General features: G+C 42.8%; 2 protein-coding genes and 1 long non-coding RNA gene across 3 annotated transcripts in view; all 3 read left to right on the forward strand.

Moving 5' to 3' along the window:
• The first annotated feature begins 10210 nt into the window (after positions 1–10210).
• cxcr3.2 (chemokine (C-X-C motif) receptor 3, tandem duplicate 2) lies at positions 10211–12339 on the forward strand. The gene is made up of 2 exons (XM_023980448.2): positions 10211–10329; positions 11152–12339. Exons 1-2 carry the CDS (start codon positions 10297–10299, stop codon positions 12253–12255), a joined length of 1137 nt encoding a protein of 378 aa, XP_023836216.1. The 5' UTR covers positions 10211–10296; the 3' UTR covers positions 12256–12339.
• Positions 12340–17326: 4987 nt separating this feature from the next.
• LOC111958784 (uncharacterized) lies at positions 17327–17692 on the forward strand. The gene is made up of 3 exons (XR_011474834.1): positions 17327–17358; positions 17439–17500; positions 17627–17692. It is a non-coding gene; the product is annotated as an uncharacterized lncRNA (long non-coding RNA).
• A 4311-nt stretch (positions 17693–22003) lies between these two features.
• LOC111958713 (C-X-C chemokine receptor type 3-like) overlaps positions 22004–24038 on the forward strand; it is a 5389-nt gene continuing 3354 nt past the window's right edge. Inside the window, exons 1-2 of the mRNA XM_023979957.2 lie at positions 22004–22323; positions 23054–23413. Coding sequence (XP_023835725.1) covers positions 22312–22323; positions 23054–23413 — 372 coding nt within the window. The 5' untranslated portion in view covers positions 22004–22311. The remainder of the gene's footprint in view (positions 22324–23053; positions 23414–24038) is intronic.

The following is a 24038-nucleotide window of genomic DNA, read 5'->3' on the forward strand; positions in this document are numbered from 1 at the left end:
AGAAGATTAATTGTGTGTCGTCTGCATAGCAATGATAGGAGAGACCATGTGAGGTTCTATGACAGAGCCAAGTGACTTGGTGTATAGCGAGAATAGAGAGGCCTAGAACAGAGCCCTGGGGGACACCAGTGTGAGAGCACGTGGTGAGGAACAGATTCTCGCCACGCCACCTGGTAGGAGCGCCTGTCAGGTAGGACGCAATCCAAGCGTGGGCCGCGCCGGAGATCCCAACTCGGAGAGGGTGGAGAGGAGGACTGATGGTTCACAGTATCGAAGGCAGCCGATAGGTCTAGAAGGATGAGAGCAGAGGAGAGGAGTTAGCTTTAGCAGTGCGGAGCGCCTCCGTGATACAGAGAAGAGCATGTCTCAGTTGAATGACTAGTCTTGAAACCTGACTGATTTGGATCAAGAAGGTCATTCTGAGAGAGATAGCGGGAGAGCTGGCCAAGGACGGCACGTTCAAGAGTTTTGGAGAGAAAAGAAAGAAGGATACTGGTCTGTAGTTGTTGACATCTGAGGGATCGAGTGTAGGTTTTTTTCAGAAGGGGTGCAACTCTCGCTCTCTGAAGACGGAAGGGACGTAGCCAGCGGTCAGGGATGAGTTGATGAGCGAGGTGAGGTAAGGGAGAAGGTCTCCGGAAATGGTCTGGAGAACAGAGGAGGGGATAGGGTCAAGCGGGTGGCATTGTTGGGCGGCGGCCGTCACAAGACGCGAGATTTCATCTGGAGAGAGAGGGGGAGAAAGAGGTCAGAGCACAGGGTAGGGCAGTGTGGACACAGCACGTGTCGTTTGACTTAGCAAACGAGGATCGGATGTCGCCGACCTTCTTTTCAAAATGGTTGACGAAGTCATCTGCAGAGAGGGAGGAGGGGGAGGGGAGGAGGATTCAGGAGGAGGCGCGGCGGGGGGGGGGGTGGGGGTCGGGGGGGGAAGAGGATTCGAAGAAAGGTGGCTAAAGAGCTTCCTAGGGTTAGAGGCAGATGCTTGGATATTTAGAGTCGTAGAGAAAGCTGTCTTTTATCAGCAAGACAGAATGAGGAAAAATGTAGAGAGGAGGAGTGAAAGATGCCAGGTCCGCAGGGAGGCGAGTTTTTCCTCCATTTTCGCTCGGCTGCCCGGAGCCTGATCTGTTGAGCTCGCAATGAGTCGTCGAGCCACGGAGCGGAGGAGAGGACCGAGCGGCCTGGAGGATTAGGCATAGAGAGTCAAGGATGTGTTAAATTAAAAACCAGGGATGGAATTAAGGGATCTATGTTGAGGGTATTATGGCTTTGTTAAAAATAAAAATGGCTAAAATAAATGGCAAAAAAAAAAAATGGCTAAAACCATAGACACAGTTATTGTTAGCTTAAGTTTTGAGTAAAATTAAATGGACCTGATTATATTACAACATTCTATAATGAAACTTTAGTCTGCAATGAATTATGCTAGAAACAAGCTGTACAACGCTGCGGAAAGACGTGACTCCGATGCATGTAGGATATCTTTGGTTTGTCTCTATGACATTCAGAGGCTGCGCTACAGCCTATAGCCAAGGAGAGAACAAATTTACTTTGCTTGGGAAGTAGTGTGATTCTGTCACTTTCAATTGACATTCAACATTTCAACAGAATATTAAACAACATACTAACTCTAAATCAGTCAGGAGCAAGCCAGGTAGTCTAAGAAGGAAKAAAAATGAACTATTTAGGCTATATTACTATTATTTCAAGGCTATAGCTGCCCTTTAAGAAATCAATTGAGAATCATTTGTGACACGCTACAGGCTGGCAGGAGCGCTCAGCATTTCAACAACACATCAACAACAGCACTTCAACAACATGCTTATAAATGTTGCATTTAGGCTGAACAAATTAAATAAATAAAAAAGTATTGCTTAGAGTTAAATAATAATAAAGAAATCATCCCCGCATGATGCATTTAGCATCATATGATGCTGCATTTTGTGTCATGTGTGGCTGCGTTTTGAGTCATATGATGCAAAATGCATCATACGGAGATGATTTCTGTATTTTGAAAGTTAAGTGTCTTGAAAACTTGATTGCTGACAAGCAAAACATTTTGGGACTATGTTAACAATGCACTAATGAAACAATTACCAAAATAATAGTTTTMGGGTGGAATTTTCCTTTAAGGGGAAAGTCATCTAAAAGTAACTAGATTAATAATCAGATTACGTTACTGAGTTTGGGGTAGGTCAAAGGTTACGTTACTGATTACAATTTTGGACAGGTAAGTAGTAATTGTAACGGATTAGATTTAGAAAGTAACCTACCCAACCCTGGCTATTAATGGATTCAAGGTGAGGTCGTTTTTATTGAGCTCAGATTTGTCAGTGTCAAAGTAACCTGTCATTTCAATAATTTGTTTGGTATGAAAAAAGATTTGGAAAGATTTCCAGTCATTTAAATTAGAATTGCATGAAGTGCGTTTATGTAAGGCTATTTTTCCTGGGCCCTAGGCTAKTAAAAATAGTCCCCATGTGTGCAACTTCTGTAAGCGCCTCTACTCTACTTCTCCATGTGTCACGTTCGTCGTAGTGAGGAGACCAAGGCGCAGCGTGATTTGAATACATTCTTCTTTTAATTAAACGAAGAACACTTAAACAAAATGAACGTGAAGCTAATCAACCGAGTGCTGACATGCAACTATACATGGACAATAACCCACAAAACCTAAATGGAAAATGGCAACCTAAATAGGATCCCKAATCAGAGACAACGATAAACGGCTGCCTCTGATTGGGAACCAATTCAGGCCGCCATAGACCTACAATAACCTAGACTTACAAAAACCCRATAGATCTACAAAAAAKCCTAGACAACACAAAACACGCATACCCACCCACGTCACACCCTGACCTGACCAAAATAATACAGAAAACATATACAACTAAGGTCAGGGCGTGACAGTACCTCCCCCCAAAGGTGCGGACTCCCGACCGCAAACCTGAACTTATAGGGAAGGGTCCAGGTGGGCATCTACCCTCAGTGGCGGCTCTGGTTCTGGACTCCGCCCCCCATCTTTACCCAGTTACTGTCACGCCCTGACCGTAGAGAGCTTTTTATGTCTCTATTTTGGTTTGATCAGGGTGTGATTTGGGTGGGCATTCTATGTTCATTTTCTATGTTTTGTATTTCTTTGTGTTTGGCCYGGTGTGGTTCTCAATCAGAGGCAGCTGTCTATCGTTGTCTCTGATTGAGAATCATACTTAGGAAGCTTTTTCACACCTGTGWTTTGTGGGCAGTTGTTTTCTATTTTGTGTCTGCACCAGACAGAACTGTTTCGTGTTGTTCCATTTTGTTATTTTGTCTCAGTGTTCAGTTTAAATAAATAATCATGAACACTTACCACACTGCGCTTTGGTCCGATCCTTCTTCATCCGACGACCGTTACACCATGCCAACACGCAAATGCAAAGACATGCATGCAATTTTTTATTATAAAGGTACCTCAGAGCACCCCAGGTCACCCCCATCTCGCTTCACTTTTTGTTCCMGCACCTCCCGATTAAAAAATTAAGCACTGAACAAGGTAGTCTAGACTCTAGCTAACCACCATTTACTAAAATATCCACACAAGCCACTAGCCAGCCAGCCATATACCATGAGTTAGAAGATTATGAATATTAGGCTATATTATGACGTTAGTGAGCATTGAAGATAGCTCAATATTTTTTTACTGATTGTGATTTATCTAACTAGCAGATTCAAATCAATCATTAACATCAATGACCAGCTTATAGCCTACCCTCTTTTCCCGATGTCAATCATGTCTTTAGAAGGCACTGTAACCATAGCAGCTGGAAGTAGGGGTGCTGAGGGTGCTACAGCACCCCTTGATTAATCAGAATAATATATATATATATATATACTGTATATATATATTATTTATTTTTTTAATCGCACCAAATGAGTACACTGGGCCTTTATTACTCCTATATGAGCAGACAAAAATAGTCGTCAGCAGCATGGGGAGAAAAATTCTACACCCCCACCCCGAAATATCTTCCCTCTGCCATAACTGTAACTAGCTTGCTTACAATTAGTGATTGATATTCTAAAAATAAAAATGTAAGTAGATTTTTSTTTTAAATAAGGGGGTGCCCTTTTTTCATTTTGAGCACTTGTCCCCTGAAAGGTCTTTGCACGGCCCTGTGCACGGCTCATAGTACTAATGCGACCCTTTCAATAGGATGATAAATGAGAACTCAGCTGTGCAACGTCTGTGAGGGCTTTTCTGAGGTGAGTTTTTGTCGCGTGTCACTGAAAACAATTAGAGCAGGAGCATGCGGTGGCCTCTTTCATTCTCCCTCTGACTCAATCTAAATATATGTTTGCTAAAAGGCTCTCTGTGTGGCCTTATCTGTCTCACTATTGTTTGTGGAGATATGCTCTGATGAAGGTCGACTGACTGAAAGCTTAGCTGTCATTAAAATACATTTGCATTTGACTGGAAGTGTGCAGTGACTTTTTCGTCTTTCTCCATGAAATTGTGAAATCTTACACTCTTGTGTGTGCAATATAGTTGCTTTCCGGTTGGTTTCCTTAAACAAATAGTAGTCTATGTTGATACACTATTAGATCGAACAAAAAGGTTTCCCTCAATTGGATAGAAAAGAAACGCCCAGTCTGAGAGCTTTAAAGATTTTCAAACAACATTTACATAATCCCCTTTAAAAACTTTACTTATGACTAATAACACCAACTAATTACCCATTCATTTAATAAGAAAGTTATTTCCCCATATACCTTGAATAGTTTACCAAAACATACTTTGTACATTGTCTTACTCTCAATGCCCAACAATCTGTTGCCTTTTTCCATTGACTAACATCACACCTCTCATACAGCCCTGTGAGTCACAGAGTGTAGCGGAATGAAACAGCAGCTAGGAAGTTGCACAATAATAGTATAAGCCACCACTCCAAACAGTAACAACCTCAACATGCTATAATGTCCCTCTCAAATTCAGCCCTGTCTCTGCACTGCTTTAAAAATAACAAGGTCTAATGTTGTGTATGCTATGTAATGAGTTTTTATTAAGATTAAGAGCAAAGGTATTGCAGGTATTTTCAGACATTTGCTTCTTCCATTTGTGCTCCTGTTTAGTGCCTCTACATACCCCACCCCCTTTGTAATATTGACCTCACAACCCAGAGTAAAAACCTTGTAGCGTCTTTATTCTTTAGGCAAGTGAATAAAGAAAACCTGACAGCTCCACCACCTAACGTAATTTACCTGAACACCCATGACATCTATCCACATCTGAATAAACTGAATTGCACAAAAAGTATGTATGTGGATTGAGATCGTTACCCTCAGTTAGAGGTTGTTCTTACACATGGTGACATGTTCTTTTGATACCCCAGCAGTGGTCAAATAAATAAATAAGGTGTGACATTTTCTTCACACTGATGGTCACTACATGGTGTGGTTGTGGACAGAAAAAATTAACATTTCCTTGCCCCTGGATAATAGTTGCTTTATGACTATTTACGATCTCACCATCTGAATAAGGCCAGATTCTAGATAACATATTTACATGCAGTATCTATGTTTAAGGGAAATAGTGAGTAAACCAGTAAATCGTATAAGTAGCTGATCTATTCCAGTTCCTTGGGGCGTTGCATGGGTGACACAGTGTGAAAGCACATCAGAGGTAACTCTGTGACCTGAAACAGAGGTACATTTTCTTCCTCACCTAACTGCAAGTGATATCAAACCTGCTCAATCTCCTCAGGGGTCCAGGTCCCCAACACGTCAACACTCCGACACCGAGAGCAGTGAGAGGTCCTTATACGCCGCGTCGTGATGGCGGATCAAGTGTGAGTGTAGATGACGTACGCCGAACAGCATGCTCGAGAGTAGAGTTAGCTGTAAAGAACATGTGAAGCGTGTTGGTCTAGCGTAGGACACGCTATTTGTTGCACGTATGCCGCTGGTTTTTGGCAAACTTGTTCTCCACCAGGGGAATATCTTGCTATGACGATTGAACTTTGCGCCTCCCCCTCCCCCTTCTCGCCCCCCCCTGGTCTCGGGACTGTATCGGAGACCTGCATCGGAGGATCTGTATCGGAGAACTGTGTAGTCGGAGGACTGCAGCTCGGGAGACCGTATCCCGAGATGGATCCAGGGCATCGGAGATGCTTGCATCGGAGGACTGTATCGGAGACAGCATCGAGACTGCAATCGGAGACTGTATCCTCGCCCGAACGAAACTGCTATCGGAGAACTTTGCAGGTCGGAGAACAGTATCCGGAGAACTGACATCAGACGGACTGGCATCGGGAGACCTGTATCCGGAGAACTGCACATCGGAAGATCAGCATCGGAGACTGTCATCCCGAGACTAGTCATCGGCCGACGCATCGGAGACTGCATTCCGGAAGACTGTATCGGACGGACAGCATCGGGAGTGCATGGAGACCTGTATCGGAGTGTACCGGGACTGCATCGGAGGACCTGTATCGAGACGATCAAGGACCTGCATCGCAGAGACTGTATCGGAGACTGCATCCTAGGAAGACTGTATCAGGGAGGCATGCATCGGAGACTGCAATCCGGAGGACTGCATCGGAGACTGCTATCGGAGGACTGTATCGGAGACCTGCATCGGAGACTGTATCGCGAGACTGCGATCAGGGACTGCATCGAGGGACTGTATCGGAGACTGTATCGGAGACTGTATCGGACAGGAACGCTTAGAGACTGCATCGCGCAGACTGCATCGGAGACTGATGGTGCATCGTGAGACTGTATCGGCAGACACTGTATCGGAGAGACACTGTACGGAGACTGCCATCGGAGACTGTATCGGAGACTGTCTAACGGAGACTGTATCGGAGACTGTATTGGAGACTGCATCGGAGGACTGTATCGGAGACTGCATCAGAGGACTGATCGATGATGTACTCGGAGACTGTGTCACGGAGACTGGCATCGCACGGCCACAAGGTTTATAAAATAGGATGATGAATATCAAAGTGATTCAGAGAAAGCACTATATCAGACATCAAACACGTCTGATTGTAATCCGTCTCAACAGATCATATCCATAACAATGCAAAATGTTTGTCTGGTTTAGTCACAATAACAGGGTCGAAACACACAGTACAGACAGTATAAAACCCAACTACTGAAAAACACAGATTTGACTTCCCCAGATGGCAAGTTCAAAACATTTCCCAATGTATATGGGAACGTGTATCAGACATTCAGTCTCTCTGTACTCAATTAGACTGGCAAGCAGTCAGGGATTGTATTATCTGTCTCTGCATCTAGCGCTCATAGACACTTGATATACTTTCTTTCGGGGGGTTTACTCAATTGTTTGTGTGTGTTTTTTTCTTCGAATGTAGGCTACTGCACTGCACATAAAACATATAGTGATACGGAAAATATTCAGACCCCTTTACTTTTTCTACATTTGTTACGTTACAGCCTTATTCTAAAATTTTAGCAAATGTATTAATATAACTATTACACTGCTCAAAAAATTAAAGGGGAACACTTAAACAAACAACACAATGTAACTCCAAGTCACATCACACTTCTGTGAAATAAACTGTCCACTTAGGAAGCACACTGATTGACAATACATTTCACATGCTGGTGTGCAAATGGAATAACAACAGGTGGAAATTATATGCAATTAGCAAGACACCCCAATAAAGGAGTGGTCATTGCAGTCGGTGACCACGAGACCACTCTTCTCATGTCTATGCTTCCTGGCTGATGTTTTGGTCACTTTGAATGCTGGGGTGCTTTCACTCTAGTGGTAGCATGAGAGGAGTCTACAACCCACCACAGAGTGGCTCAGGTAGTGCAGCTCATCCAGAGATGGCACATCAATGCGAGCTGTGGCAAGAAGGTTTGCTGTGTCTGTGCAGCGTAGTGTCCAGAGCATGGAGGCGCTACCAGGAGACAGCCAGTACATAGGAGACGGGTGAGGAGGCGTAGTGGAGGGCCAACAACCCAGCAGCAGGACCGCTACCTCCGCCTTTGTGCAAGGAGGAGCACTGCCAGAGCCCTGCAAAATGACCTCCAGCAGGCCACAAATGTGCATGTGTCAGCATATGGTCTCACAAGGGGTCTGAGGATCTCATCTCGGTACTATATATATATACAGTATATCGCCTTCACATAAGGATTCAGACCCTTTACTCAGTACTTTGTTGAAGCACCTTTGGCAGTGATTACAGCCTCGAGTCTTCTTGGGTATGACGCTACAAGCTTGGCACACCTATATTTGGGGAGTTTCTTCCATTCTTATCTGCAGATCTTCTCAAGCTCTGTCAGGTTGGATGGGGAGCGTCGCTGCACAACTATTTTCAGGTCTCTCCAGAGATGTTCGATCGGGTTCACATCTGGGCTCTGGCTGGGCCACTCAAGGAAATTCAGAGACTTGTCCTGAAGCCACTCCTGCATTGTCTTGGCTATTTGCTTAGGGTCGTTGTCCTGTTGGAAGGTGAACCTTCTCCCCAGTCTGTGGTCCTGAGAGCTCTGGACCAGGTTTTCATCAAGGATCTCCTTGTACTTTGCTCCATTCATCTTTCCCTCGATCCTGACTAGTCTCCCAGTTCATGCCGCTGAAAAATATCCCCACAGCAMGAATCTGCCACCACCATGCTTCACCGTAGGGATGGTGACAGGTTTCCTCCAGACGTGACACATAGTATTCAGGCCAAAGAGTTCAATCTTGGTTTCATCAGACCAGAGAATCTTCTTTCTCTTGGTCTTATTCCTTTTGATGCCATTTGGCAAACTCCAAGCGGGCTGTCATGTACCTTTTACTTAAGAGTGGCTTCCGTCTGGCCACTACCATAAAGGCCTGATTGGTGGAGTGCTGCAGAGATGGTTGTCCTTCTGGAAGGTTCTCCCATCTCTACAGAGGAACTCTGGAGCTTGTCAGAGTGACCATCGGGTTCTTGGTCACCTCCCTGACCAAGGCCCTCTCCCCCAAATGCTCAGTTTGGCCGGATCGGCCAGCTCTAGGAAGAGTCTTGGTGGAAGAAGTTTGGTGGAGGCCACTGTGTTCTTGGGGACCTTCAATGCTGCAGAAATGTTTTGGTACCCTTTCCCAGATCTGTGCCTACATACAATCCTGTCTCCGAGCTCTACGGACAATTCCTTCGACTTCATGGCTTGGATTTTGCTCTTACATGCACTGTCAACTGTGGGACCTTATATAGACAGGTGTGTGCCTTTCCAAATCATGTCCAATCAATTGAATTTACTACAGGTAGACTCCAGTCAAGTTGTAGAAACATCTCAAGGATGATCAATGGAAACAGGATGCACCTGAGCTCAATTTCGAGTCTCATAGAAAAGGGTCTGAATACTTATGCAAATAAGGTATTTCTATTTGTTATTTTGTATACATTTGCAAACATTTCTAAAAACCTGTTTTTGCTTTGTCATTATGGGGTATTGTGTGTAGATTGCTGAGGATTTTTAAAATCCATTTTAAAGCAAGGCTGTAACTGTCACGTTCTGACCATAGTTCTTGTGTGTTTTGCTTGTTTTAGTGTTGGTCAGGACGTGAGCTGGGTGGGCATTCTATGTTGTGTGTCTAGTTTGTCTGTTTCTGTGTTTGGCCTAATATGGTTCCCAATCAGAGGCAGGTGTTTTGTGTTGTCTCTGATTGGGAATCATATATAGGTGGCTTGTTTTGTGTTGGGGTTTGTGGGTGGTTGTTTCCTGTCTTTGTGTTTTCTCTGCACCAGATAGGGCTGTATCGGTTTGCCACATTTGTTATTTTGTATCGTGTTAAGTGTTCACTGTTTATTCGTTTTATTWAACATGTTGAACACTGGCTACGCTGCGTGTTGGTCCGATCCCTGCTACACCTCCTCTTCTCTTGAAGAGAAGGAAGGCTGCCATTACAGTAACTTAATAAAATGTTTAAAAAGTGAAGGGGTCTGAATACTTTCCGAAGGCACTGTGTGTACTGTACATGTGCAATGTACTACATATCGCCAATATAAGCCAGGAATAACAGCTAGAGATAGACAGAGAAATGTTTTTCTAGTTATGCACTGTCTATCTCTGTTGAGTCAACCACATACATTTCGTTTTTTACCTTCGATATGTCACAATCCCCTTTGGACACGGATGTCTTTGAATAGATGTGCTTGGCCTAAAATATGAGAGGATTCGGTTCCTGAATTGCTAACTTCTCCTTTTTATTTGGTTCGGAGTGGCAAAAGAAGAGAGGAACGCGGGTGAGACTACGAGAAGAGTATCCTGAGTCTGTGAAGGTGTTTCAGGTGTTCCGCTGTTTCGTTGGTAACAATGGATCACGTCAATACAACCACAGATTACTATGTGAGTAACGGTCTTTTTACGCTACATACTGATAAATGTAGTTCTTTATGACTACAAGAGCAATAGATGGTGCAAGAAATAATTGGGAGTAGCAGACAAAAAAAAATATTAGCCAAATAAGTCAAATAAGAAATTATATTTTACAACAACATGGTTAGTCAAGAAATTAACAGAATAAAAAAATATATGACAATGAAAAACAATCTGTACATGAATACTTTAATTTTAAAACAATGATTAGAGAGTCTGAGGCCATTCAAAATATTGTTCAAAATCATAGAAGCTACTAGTGTAGGATCTTAATTTGATCATGCTTTTGTTGCTGAGAATTTTCCTGCACCACAGGAAATGCAGATAAGCTTTGGAATTTACATAAATTCACTGAAGTACACTAACACACGGTTATATTGACATTACTTTTCATGTAGACTACTTTTGTCCAGCTAATAGCCTAACCACCAATCAAGCACCATTATGGACTAAATGTTCATATCAGGTCGCTTCAGGACTATTTTGCTGTGACTATATAGATCAAATTAAGATCTGTAACAGGTTCACACATCTGGATGAATTTAGAACTGCATCATCTTGAGTTTAGTCAGAGATACAAATGCGTTCTGTCCTATGAGGAGAATCCAGGGCCTGTATCCATAAAGCGTCWCGGAGTAGCAGTGCTGATCCAGGATCAGTTTTACCTTTTAGATCATAATAAAAAAGATTATATGGGCAGGGGGGAATGCTTTATGCATACGGACCCAGAACATTGTTGTAGTTAGGTAATTTTCCTTCCTCTCACTCTCTTTTCCTCTCCTATGTCTCCAGATGTATGACAGCTACAACTATTCATCTGAAACAGGCAGTAGCCAATCCAGTGGTGTGCCCTGCAAACATGATGGCATCATGGACTTCACCCGGAGCTACTCCCCTGTGGTCTACAGCCTGGTGTTTGTGCTGGCGCTGGCGGGTAACATTCTGGTCCTGTGTGTGCTGATGCGCTACCGCACCTCTCAGACAGGTGGGACCTGCTCCTTCTCCCTCACCGACACCTTCCTGCTCCACCTGGCCGTGTCCGACCTCCTGCTGGCCCTCACGCTGCCCCTGTTTGCCGTCCAGTGGGCCCGCCAGTGGGTGTTCGGCGTGGCCGCCTGCAAGATTTCCGGAGCCCTGTTCTCTCTGAACCGCTACAGCGGCATCCTGTTCCTGGCCTGCATCAGCTTCGACCGCTACCTAGCCATCGTCCACGCCGTCAGTACCGGCTGGAAACGCAACACCTGCCATGCACAGATTGCCTGCGCCCTGATCTGGACAGTGTGCTTGGGCCTGAGTGGGGTGGACATCGCCTTTAGACAGGTGGAAGTGGGAGGCTCGGGGGATCATCAGGGCCTGCTGGTGTGCCAGACGGTGTTCCCCCACACCTCAGTGCAGTGGGAGGTGGGGATGCCGCTAGTCAACTTGGTGCTGGGTTTTGGGCTGCCCCTGCTGGTCATGCTCTACTGCTACATCCGTATCTTCCGCTCCCTTTGCAACGCCTCGCGCCGCCAGAAGAGGAAGTCCCTTCACCTCATCGTCTGCCTGGTGTCCATGTTTGTGCTCTGCTGGGCGCCCTACAACTCCTTCCAATTGGCCGAAAGCCTGAAGAAGCTGGGCGTGATTAGTGGAGGCTGCCAGTTCGGCCGCACGGTGGACATCGGGATCCTGGTGTCTGAGAGCATGGGGCTGTCACACTGTGCCTTGAACCCGCTGCTGTACTGCTTTGTGGGGGTGAAGTTTAGGAGGGAGCTGACCAGAATGTGTAAGGGGCTGCTGGGACAGAGGTTCTATCCAGGGATGAAGGGATGGGGAGGACAGAGGAGAGCACGGAGGACCACTGGGTCCTTCAGCTCAGCAGAGAGCGAGAACACCTCCCACTTCTCTGTCATGGCTTGAGCCAACCATGTGCACAGATAGGGGTCTACCTGTGCCCGAGCACCTTTTTGTTGTTGTTCTGAACCCACAAGTCATCGTAAAGTTGTCAAGTTCACCACCCCCCATCCCTTCCATTGGTCTGCCCTGTACAGAGCTTGCGTGTGCCTGGTATCCAAACATGCATGGCGTGAGATGCAGTCACCGGTCGAGTCTGTGTAGCAAGCTACCTAGTTTAAATATCAACAGTACTGCCACAGCAGCATAACATTTGATTTACATCATCATCAATATTTGGTTTGGCCTACATAGCCTTCGRYCAGCASAGAGGCAGAAGACATAGAGAGGAGCAGCTGCATTCAGGCTCTACGACRCTCTACGACCCTCTGACCCAACTCCATCCCTTCATCAGTCYGGTGTTGCACATGTGTGTCAGGGCAGCAGCAACACAGGTAGTCTYGACTTTAGCTAACCACCATATACTAAAATATCCACACAAGCCACCAGCCAGCCAGCCATATACCGTAGCATGAGTTAGAAGAGTATGAATATTATAGTATATTATGAAGTTATTATTTTATTTAAGAGAATCACAAAAAATGCTAGTTAACTATCAGATTTACATCAATCATCAACACAATGATCAGCTGATAGCCTATCCTCTTTACCCGATGTCAGTCATGTTTAGGAGGCACTGTAACTAGCGTGCTTACAATTTTTGATGAATGATTGTGTTGTTGCAGAAATAAATAGGTTTATGTTTTTGTTTTTTTAGGTAGTATGTTATACATTTAAAGATATCATTTTTTTATAGGTGGTTGTCACTAGTTACCACAGCCACAAAGTCAAAATTGGCTCTAATGTGAAAATTCATGAAAACAAATATTAGCTTTTTGGTCTTAATTTAAGGTTAGGGTTAGGCATAAGGTTAGCAGTATGGTTAGGGGTAAGGTTAGGTTTAAAATCAGATTTGAAGAAGAGAAATTGTAGAAATAGGCGTGGTCTAGCCATAATTATGACTTTGTGGCCCTGGTAACTAGTGACGACCGTGAAAGGTCTGTGCGTCACGGCCCTGGTGAGAGCCTGGAGAGAGGGAAAAAGAGAGAGAGGGAGCGGGGGATGTGGAGACTGACAGAAAAAGAGAGAGGAAGAGAGAATACAAGACAAAAGGGGGACAGGTAATCATGAACTAGTGGGTGCTGAAAAGAAGGAACACAAATTGTTGATTGTGAAAATGACCAAATGGGAAAGAAATACAGATGTGCACATTGTGTAAAAGTGAGGAAAAAATTAATGTTATTTTGTTGTGATTCGTTCCTCTGGTGCTTCCTGATAGTGGCCCTGCTCCTACTGTAATAGCACAAAATTATGGTGCTTTTAAAGACAACACATTCTCAGGGAGGGCATTTTTTAAATAGTATTTTCGTTTGATTCTTGTAATTTTTGTTCATGAGATTCTACTGTCCATCCAATCGCATAGCCTTCCAAGTTAAAACCACATCTGCCTCTCGTGTGACCATGTTAACCCATCTGCCTCTAGTAGTGTGACCATGTTAACCACATCTGCCTCTCGTGTGACCATGTTAACCCATCTGCCTCTAGTAGTGTGACCATGTTAACCCCATCTGCCTCTAGTGTGACCATGTTATCCCATCTGCCTCTCATGTGACCATGTTAACCCATCTGCCTCTAGTAGTGTGACCATGTTAACCCCATCTGCCTCTCGTGTGACCATGTTATCCCATCTGCCTCTAGTAGTGTGACCATGTTAAAACCCCATCTGCCTCTAGTAGTGTGACCATGAAACCCCATCTGCCTCTAGTGTGAGCAGCAAAGACTGCATAATATGAAGGTGAGCAGTGAACAGTTTCTCAAGCTGTTTGGTTTCCTGATAAATTGATGACTATAATTTCAAGGAACTGGATAATCTCTTGCAAAATATATTTTTTTAAATGTATGAAACCCACTTCCTCAAAAGGGCCAAGTCATCACTATATGTGTTACTCATATGTTGCCTTGTGTTTTTGAAGGCAGCAAATACTTAAACGATGTGAAATGGATAGCTAGGTAGCGGTGGTGCGCGCTAGCAGCCTTTCAGTCGGTGACGTCACTTGCTCTGAGACTTGAAGTAGTGGTTCCCCTTGCTCTGCAAGGGCCGCGGCTTTTGTGGAGCGATGGGTAACGACGCTTCGTGGGTGACTGTTGTTGATGTGTGCAGAGGGTCCCTGGTTCGAGCCCGGGTATGGGCGAGGGYACGGACGTAAAGTTAAACTGTTACACAGCTTTACCTATGGCAAACGTGTCCTTTGGTACCAGACTGTTATTCAACATTTTCTAATTTACTTCTTTAGATGAGATTGTTATACATCAGTCAGCACAACAGATATGTACATAGGATTGTATACATGTATTTCTATGTTGTAGAAATTTGAGGAAGTAGAATAAAACATTGGGGGAAATGTACTTTTGATATATCAATAAATAAATGATATGCAAATATCTTGTTACGTCTCTAGATATTTTTGGCTATACAACATTTCAAGGTTAATTTATCTGCATTAATGTAGCCAGTATCAGGAAACATTCAAGAAGCACTTACAAAAAAGGGCCAATCTCGCCATCTGGTGGACAATGTATAAAGAAATGTATGTTTTATTCCTTTCCTTATTCTTAATCTGTAGGATACTTCATCTCTACTTTGAAACAACCTGGCAAATTCCCAGGCCATTCAACCTGGTCTCAGAGCATTTCGATTTATTCTGTATGTAAACCCGAGACACTCCATTTAGTATGATATGTTATGTTTGGTACGGGTACCAGTGGAGGCTCCTCAGAAGAGGAAGGGGAGGACCATCCTCCTCAGTGAATTTATTTTTAGATAAAACTATACAAAATATATTCACATGTCACCAAATAATTTATTAAAACACAATGTTTTGCAATGAAGGTCTACAGTATCCTCAACACCACTCTGTAGGGTAGCACCATTGTGTAGCCGGAGGACAGCTAGCTTCCGTCTTCCATAGACTTACACAGTAATCATGACAACTAACGGAGGACGTCCTCCAACCTATCAGAGCTCTTGCTGCATGAATGAGAAGCCCCTGACTGCAGTGTGCAGTTCGGGGCCGGGCTCAATGTGGGCGGAGTCAAACGCGTTTAACCTGAAACCTTGAGGTAAACGTCGGTCGACGGTATCAACGTCAACGAAAGCGAATCTTAATCGAACCTAACCAACATGGATAAAATTATAAACCATGGAAGTAAGTGAGACTGTCATTATGCATAATGTACTTAGTAATATTCTTGTATACCAGTGCAGTGGTATATTTTTATATGACCAACTACCACACTGATAATAGCATAGCGTTAATTAGCACCCATTTGCATGGGAGCTAGCTAATTGCTCACAATGAGGGAATCTTATTTGGACAAATTTGCRTACATGAGCAGTAAGCCTAGGTTTACTAGTGCGCCATCGTGCATACATTTATTTTGTACCCCCACCAAACGAGATCACGACGCGCAGCTTAAAATATCAAAACAAACTCTGAATCAATTACATTCATTTGGGGACAGGTCGAAAAGCATTAAACATTTATGGCAATTTAGCTAGCTAGCTTGCACTTGCTAGCTAATTTGTCCTATTTAGCTAGCTTGCTGTTGCTAACTAATTTGTCCTGGGATATAAACATTGAGTTGTTATTTTGCCTGAAATGCACAAGGTCCTCTACTCCGACAATTAATCCACACATAAAACGGTCAACCGAATCGTTTCTAGTCATCTCTCCTCCTTCTAGGCTTTTTCTTCTCTTGACTTTACATTGCGATTGGCAACTTTCAMAAATTAGGTGCATTACCGCCACTGACCTRGTTCGTCTTTCAGTCACACGTGGGTATAACCAATGAGGAGATGTCACGTAGGTACCTGCTTCTATYAACCAATAAGGAGATGGGAGAGTCAAGACTTGCAGCACGATCTGCTTCACAAATAGAACTGATTTCTATTTTAGCCCTTGGCAACGCAGYCGCTCATTGGCGCGCGCAAGCAGTGTGGGTGCAATAATTGAATAATATAGATTTCTAKATTTATTTTGCAACGCGAGCGGTGTAGTGAGCCTGTAAATTACACATAGCGAGTCTACACAGCCTACACATAGTATATACAATAATGAAATCACCTGGTCCCAACATACATAGCAAGTCAAGAAAAGTCGTTGTAACTTGTCCACACTGCAAACTGAAGTTAAATAAGAAAAACTTCAAAACATATTTACGAAGAAAGCATACACATTGCTTTGAAACAGTGTCCAAGGAAAGATTTTGGCATGTGAGTGCACTGATGTGAGAAATGGTGTGTTTGCAGTCGAAAATACATTTTCTGGTCGAGCAACACCCATACATGTTGTGAAGAATACTTGGGCTACTTCAGTTCCAACTGTGTTCAAAACTGTTATGCATGCTGGAGTATAAAAAGCTGTTGAATTGTACTTCTTTACTTTCACATACACTGTGTTCACAGAAACATTTCTCGGATCTTGTCCCCTGGACCTTGGAGGACTTTTGGTGTGGATGATGTTCAGGTTAGATATTCCATTAAATTATTCCACTGAACTGTACCATTTGATTGTCATCCCTTTAATGAAAATTCAACCTTGTTCACACCACAGGGCCAAAGCAAGGTTTCTCAAACAACTGTGGGGTGTTTGTTTTGATGGTAAGATTCTGGCTATTCAGTATATTATATTAGTCCTATTTTCTGTTTTAACATATGAAAAGTTATTATTATTTCTGTACTTGCAACATGCAAAGCACACTATTGTTATTGATCATACTTTTTCTTGTTTATTATTCTTGACACTTTTTGGGACCTATTTCCTACAGTTTTTACACTACATACACTATTCATACATCAAACTCCTGCAGAGCTGGATGTTGACGTGACATGCTGTGACTTCTTGGGGGGGGGGATGTCTTCTACATCCTGAAATATATTCCTGGGGGGGTATTATTATTATTATTGACTATTATCATTATTGTTGTTATCATAACTATCAAACTTAACAACCTACTATTTCTTAACTTACGCTCTACATTGCAATGGAAGCACAGTGTGATTTTACTGAGGTATGTATGAAATTCTCATCACTAGTGGAWATAATGTTTTTTGGGATACCCATCCAATTGTGTGATTTTCTTTTTCAAAGGAAAACATGCAGCAAATTAGGCGATGGTGGTGCCTAGTTCTCCTGCAGAACTTTCCCACGCCGTAAGTCTTGAACATTATGAAAACGTTTAATTTGCATCCTTAAAATCACTTGTTTTTCTGTAGCCAGACTGACCTGAATATATCTTCATATTGAATGTATGTAATGTATGTCGTTCACTCACTAAGGTCTGAAGAAGAGAGGTTGAAAGATCGAAAAAGGCAGCGAAAACAAAACACACAACAGGTAGGTGTCATAATGTATGATGAGTGGTATAGTCTTAAACCAATGTTTATCTGTTCATTATAGACAGAATACCAGCTGACTGCTTCTTCCCTAAATAGTTATTGCATAGTTTGGAGCTGTCCTTTGGGTCATTGTCCTGTTGTAGGAGGAAATTGGCTCCAATTAAGCACCGTCCACAGGGTATGGCATGGCGTTGCAAAATGGAGGGATAGCCTTCCTTCTTCAAGATCCCTTTTACCCTGTACAAATCTCCCACTTTACCACCACCAAAACACCCCCAGACCATCGCATTGCCTCCACCATGATTGACAGATGTCGTCAAGCACTCCTCCAGCACTTTTTCATTTTCTCTGCGTCTCACAAATGTTCTTCTTTGTGATCCGAACACCTCAAACTTAGATTTGTCTGTCCATAACACTTTTTTCCAATCTTCCTCTGTCCAGTGTCTGTGTTCTTTTGCCCATCTTAATCTTTTATTTTTATTGGCCAGTCTGAGATATGGCTTTTTCTTTGCAACTCTGCCTAGAAGGCCAGCATTCCAGAGTCGCCTTTTCACTGTTGATGTTGAGACTGGTGTTTTGCAGGTACAAGTTAATGAAGCTGCCAGTTGAGGACTTGTGAGGCATCTGTTTCTCAAACTAGACACTTTAATGTACTTGTCCTCTTGCTCAGTTATGCACCGGGGCCTCCCACTCCTCTTTCTATTCTGGTTAGGGCCAGTTTGCGCTGTTCTGTGAAGGGAGTAGAACACAGAACACAAGAATAGACTGACGAGTTTTGGAAGAAAGTTCTTTATTTCTGGCCATTTTGAGCCTGTAATCGAAGCAGCCTGTAAGCCTGCTCCAGATACTCAACTAGTCTAAAGAAGGCCAGTTGTATTGCTAATTTAATCAGAACATCAGTTTTCAGCTGTGCTAACATAATTGCAAAAGGGTTTTCTAATGATCAATTAGCCTTTTAAAATGATAAACTTGGATTAGCTAACACAACGTGCTATTGGAACGCAAGAGTGATGGTTGCTGATAATGGGCATCTGTACTTCTATGTAGATATTCCCCCCAAAAACTGCAGTTTCCAGCTATAATAGTCATTTACAACATTAACAATATCTACACTGTATTTCTTATCAATTTGATGTTATTTTAATAGACAAATAAAAGTGATTTTCTTTCAAAAACAAGGAAATTGACCCCAAACTTTTGAACAGTAGTGTATATATAAAGAAAATTGGGAGGGGGCTTGCCTGTTTTGAATGTTATTTTGGCATTAATATGTGTCGCATATCAGTTTGCAAACAATTTAAATATATATATATGTCATTCAGTTAATAAAGCTGCATACACACAGTCTCTTTTTTGTTTTCTTGAGTAAGGCAGCTCCAAAATGCAGGTGTTTCAGCCTAGCTCAGTGCTTTCTGTGGTGGTGGGGCGAGCCAGCAGAAAATAGGAGCATTGCGCCGTGATTGGCTCAGTGTTCTGTCACTCATGGGGACAGTACGTCATCACCAAGTTTAAGTCCTTAGTAAGGGTAGACATCCAAAATTTCAGCCCTTTGGGTCCTGCCATAGAGTTATATTACAAGTACGTGCCCTTCCAAGAAGGCTCAAGGTCATTGGCCACAGATAAACCAAATTCCTGGTTAAATAAAGGTAAAATAAAAAGTTTTTAAAATGATGTCAAATCACGTTATACGTACAGTAGCTTTGATTGGACTGATCATGTCAACATCTAACTTTCAAAGTCTTAGCTAGCAGTCATCATCATGAATCAAGTCGACAATCTACTGGCAAATTCTTTTAATCCTTGTCATATGAAGATAAATAATTAAGAGAAATTATAGATAAAACGTATCAGTACTCATCGGCCATTGGACATAAAGATTACACAACAAGTTGGAAATTGCAAATTGAACAATGAGTCGTTGGTCTATTTTCACCAATGCGGTATTGTAAACACATCGTTCGTGTCCCAGTGTGTGTTTGTTTGCCAACTTTTTTTGTACAGCTTTAACAGTGCTACTGATGGTAGTGCTGGTGCTTGGCTTGCACATACAAATTCAGCACCCATAACATTCTATAATAGAATTGTGTTATTTAACGTGTCAAATTAAAAGTTTGTTTAACGCGTCAAATAGTGTTAAATCTTTTTGACACACAAAGATCCAAACGGCATTCAATGTGCTACACCCTAATAATTTGGTATATTTTCACCTCTTAATTTCGCCTACTGTTCTAACTTGCAGCACATGTAGCCTATAACCTGTTTTCGAGAAATGTAATCGTTGAATATTGTAAGAGCTTTCATTGTCTGTTTATGTGCCCCCTTTACTTATCCTACAGTTCTGACTTGTTGTACAGGGAGTACTGAATGTTCTGAATATTGTCTCTGTACATTTCAAAAGTGCTGAACAAATAGTTATATTGACTACGTCCGTAGTCGCTCGCTCATTAATGTCTTAATCGGAATTACGGATTGTCTCTTATTCGCTTGTCGTCCCCTTATGCCATAGTTTGTACATCTAAATTGTCAATAGAAACCACATTTGTTTAAGCAAGTCAGCCATATCAGCTATGTTTTAAAAAAAAGTAGTAAATGAGTGAACTGTTTCGCTGCCAGACAAGGCTTCGCTGATAGCCAGGTGTAGCAGTGGTAAGGTGTTGGGACTGCTGTTGGGACTTTGCTGTTGGGACAGCTTTATGTAGGCCCTAACAGTTTGCGCGCACCGTTTGTCACCATTATAGTGCAATTAATGTGTTGTTTAGTGTTGTGTAGAGGCATTTCTGGCATGCATCCCAAAATTATGATTTTTTTGCCCCCACCAAGATCTACATGTTAAAATTGCCACTGACCATACTAAACGTAATATATCAAACTAAATTTATTCTCTCAGAATTACTTATAGAATAATACAAAATGCTCTGAGACCAGGTTGGGCCATAGAAAATGTAATGTATGTATGCATAACCCTATTGCTTTTAGTAGGCTAATATCAGTGAAGGAGGAGAGGATATGAGATGAGATTAGGGCAGGAGATGTTGTTAGTCTAAACTATTGAGATGGACTTGCACCACGAATTTAATATAACTGAAGCACTATTTTGTCAGCCCCCGATGTAGCACAACTACTGCGGTTGAAGCCTAGGATATGCTTGCAAACTAGAACTGTCTCCAACACTTCATGTTTGGTCCTTGGAGCTCATATGTATAGCAGCGGCACCTACCAATACAGAAGTGGATAAAAGTTTCCCTCGAAGTAACCACAGCTGCTCATACCAGCACTATATCTGCCAACCTGGTCTCAGAGCATTTTGTATTATTCTGTATGTACCGAAACACTCCATTTATTATGATTTTTATTTATTTTATTTTTATTTAACCATGTAACTAGGTAAGTCAGTTAAGAACAAATTCTTATTTACAATGACTGTCTACCTCGGCCAAACCCGGACAATGCTGGGCCAATTGTGCGCCGCCCTATGGGACTCCCAATCACAGCCGGATGACACTGTACGTTACGTTTCGTATGGTATGTATTAATTTGTGGATGTCCATCACCCATTTCTTATGATATGTTACCAATTGCAAATCCTATTATATGTTATGCATTTGCAAAACGTACAATATGTTACAGATTTGCAAAACTATGATATGTTACGAATTTTAGCTATGTGGCTAGGTGGCTAACATTAGCTAGGTGGCTAACATTAGCTAGGTGGCTAACATTAGCTTGCTGGCTAATGTTAGCTAGGCTACAGGTTAGGGTTAGGAGTTAGATTAAAGGGTTAAGGTTAGGGGAGGGGTTAGCTAAAAGGGCTAAGGTTAGGGTTAGCTAACATGCTAAGTAGTTGCACAGTAGCTCAAAAGTAGTAAGCAGTTGAAAAGTAGCTAATTAGCTTAAAGGCTAAATTTGTCCATGATGAGATTAGAATTCACAACCTTTGGGTTGCTAGACGTTCGCGTTATATGCCGACCCCAACCAACCACCATACTTTAGTTTTTCCTTAAGTAACCCTCTGTCTTATCTAACCATACCAAACGTAACATATCATACACATTTTTGTTTCACGGATCTGGATTTACATTTACTATGTTGTGTCTTGTCTATGAGACCAGGCTGCAACATCAAAACAACACTTCCAACAAATCCACTCTTGCCAGATGCGACTACGTTCACACTGCGCACAGCACAGCTTTTGTGAGCGCAAGCCCTGCCAAGTACATGTCATTGACCAACAATCGGCAGCTGTGGTAGGTGTTACCTCTCTTCTGCAAAGCTCCCAAAATACGGGCGCTGGTTCTCTGGGTGTGTGACGTGTATACTGTACAACTCTGCTCACCGTGAGAGTAGAGGACTGAAATGACTATACTTCCTCTCTTCTAAAAGTCCTGCATCATCCCCTTGACCTCCTTCACTTTTGTTTTGTGTGAACTGTTAGTTGAAGTTGTTGTCTCTCTTTCCCCTCTTCCTTTAAGCTCTTTTCTGTTCTGCTTCTTTAAGTGCCCAGGGGATGAAGCCATTCAAACAAACTGCCTGTTCTCTCCTGGCTTATTTATAGTGTAAGCAAACAGCAGTGTTTGTCTCTAGTCTCTCCAATGCTACTGGGACTACTAAATGATCGGTTATAGAACATGGCTAATGTGGTAAGTACATTTCTCATTTCAAACCCTTTCTACTGTCTATGTGTTTTCTCTTTTCTCCTCGTCTGTGGTCTTTGTCCTACACAAGTTCTCTTTACTCCGCTTAAGTCTTTCATGCTGTTTGAATTCCTTTGTGTGTGTTTGTATGCATATGTCCGTGCATCCATACACCCATATTTCCCAGGATATGTTCTAACTCTCTCTCTCTCTTTTACTTTCTCTTTCTCTCCCCTCTCTCTTGCTGACTCCCACCAGTCTTTCTGGTTTAACAGAAAATCAGATAAGTATAGAATACCTACAGAGAGGTTAGAGAGTGTGGTTAGAGCACAACGAGACAAGCTCCCATAGTGTGTCAACGGCACCAGTCAGATGGTCTGCAGTGCAGTGGACAGCCCCTGTAAGGAGAACAGTACTTTCCGCTCTTACTATGCTGTGTGTGGTGTTGCCTCATCTGGTGACATCGGAATCATGTGAGCAGCGTGAATATAATCTGATCTGGCCCTTGTCAGATGAGACACTTCAGGGGATACCTCTCTTTCTCACACCCACACAACTTGTCAGTGTTAGAGCAGAGGACCGGAGACTAAAGACAGATCTCTCTAATGTATAACTTGGTGAAAGAGGATATTGTTGTCCTCACCAACACACATTCTGCCCGCACTGTTTTTATCTTAAACCCAGTAGATTGGCCTGTATTACCCAAATTATCAACTGATTCTTGACTTCTCCACAGACACACATGGATTTGGACCTGGGAGGGATATTTCTAGAGAATAGCCCCTATAACTACGATGAGGACTATGTTTATAAAGAGGAATGCTCCCCTGAAGATGGCGTTGGGGTGCGTTTTGGCACGGTGTTCCTCCCGATGCTCTACTCCCTGACGCTGATCCTGGGGCTAGTGGGTAATGGGCTGGTCCTGGTGGTTCTGGTCCAGAGGAGGCGGAGCTGGAGCGTGACTGACACCATCATCCTGCACTTGGGCTTGGCTGACACCCTGCTGCTGGTCTCGCTGCCCCTTTGGGCTGTTCAGACCACTGGGGAATGGAGCTTCGGGACCCCCCTCTGCAAGATCACTGGAGCCATGTTCACAGTAAGGACTGGGGGGACTGGTCTGGTCAAGCAAGTGTATATACCTGTATGAACACATAAACTGGGGGTTGGGGATGGGGAGAGAGGGTAAATGAAAAGTATTTGGACTAGTGTGGAGTAGTGTGGTATATGATGGGGGGTACTCTTAATGGGCTCTTCCTCTGAGTCCATTAATAAACTTTTACTTGGTACTCATCCCGGATCCGGGAGCACCCCCCACAGTAAAAAAGCTGACTAGCATAGCCTAGCATAGCGTCACAAGTAAATACAAGCATCTAAATATCATTAAATCACAAGTCCAAGACACCAGATGAAAGATACAGATCTTGTGAATCCAGCCATCATTTCTGATTTTTAAAATGTTTTACAGGAGACACAATATGTAAATCTATTAGCTAACCACGTAGCAAAAGACACCACTTTTTTTACTCCACCATTTTTTACTCCATCAGTAGCTATCACTAATTCGACTAAATAAAGATATATATAGCCACTAACCACAGAAACAACTTCATAAGATTGACAGTCTGATAACATATTTATGGTATAGGATATGTTTTTTTAGAAAAATGTGCATTTTCAGGTATAAATCACAGTTCTACATTAATCCTCTTGTGGTATGTGGC

Source organism: Salvelinus sp. IW2-2015, linkage group LG35, assembly GCF_002910315.2.
Source record: "Salvelinus sp. IW2-2015 linkage group LG35, ASM291031v2, whole genome shotgun sequence".
NCBI classification, from domain to species: domain Eukaryota; kingdom Metazoa; phylum Chordata; class Actinopteri; order Salmoniformes; family Salmonidae; genus Salvelinus; species Salvelinus sp. IW2-2015.

Excerpts from the sequence above, each read along its gene's own strand:
- cxcr3.2 (XM_023980448.2), top strand. The coding sequence starts at position 10,297 with ATGGATCACGTCAATACAACCACAGATTACTAT. Across the intron at positions 10,330-11,151 it reads ATACAACCACAGATTACTAT|ATGTATGACAGCTACAACTA; the intron begins GTGAGTAACGGT and ends CTATGTCTCCAG.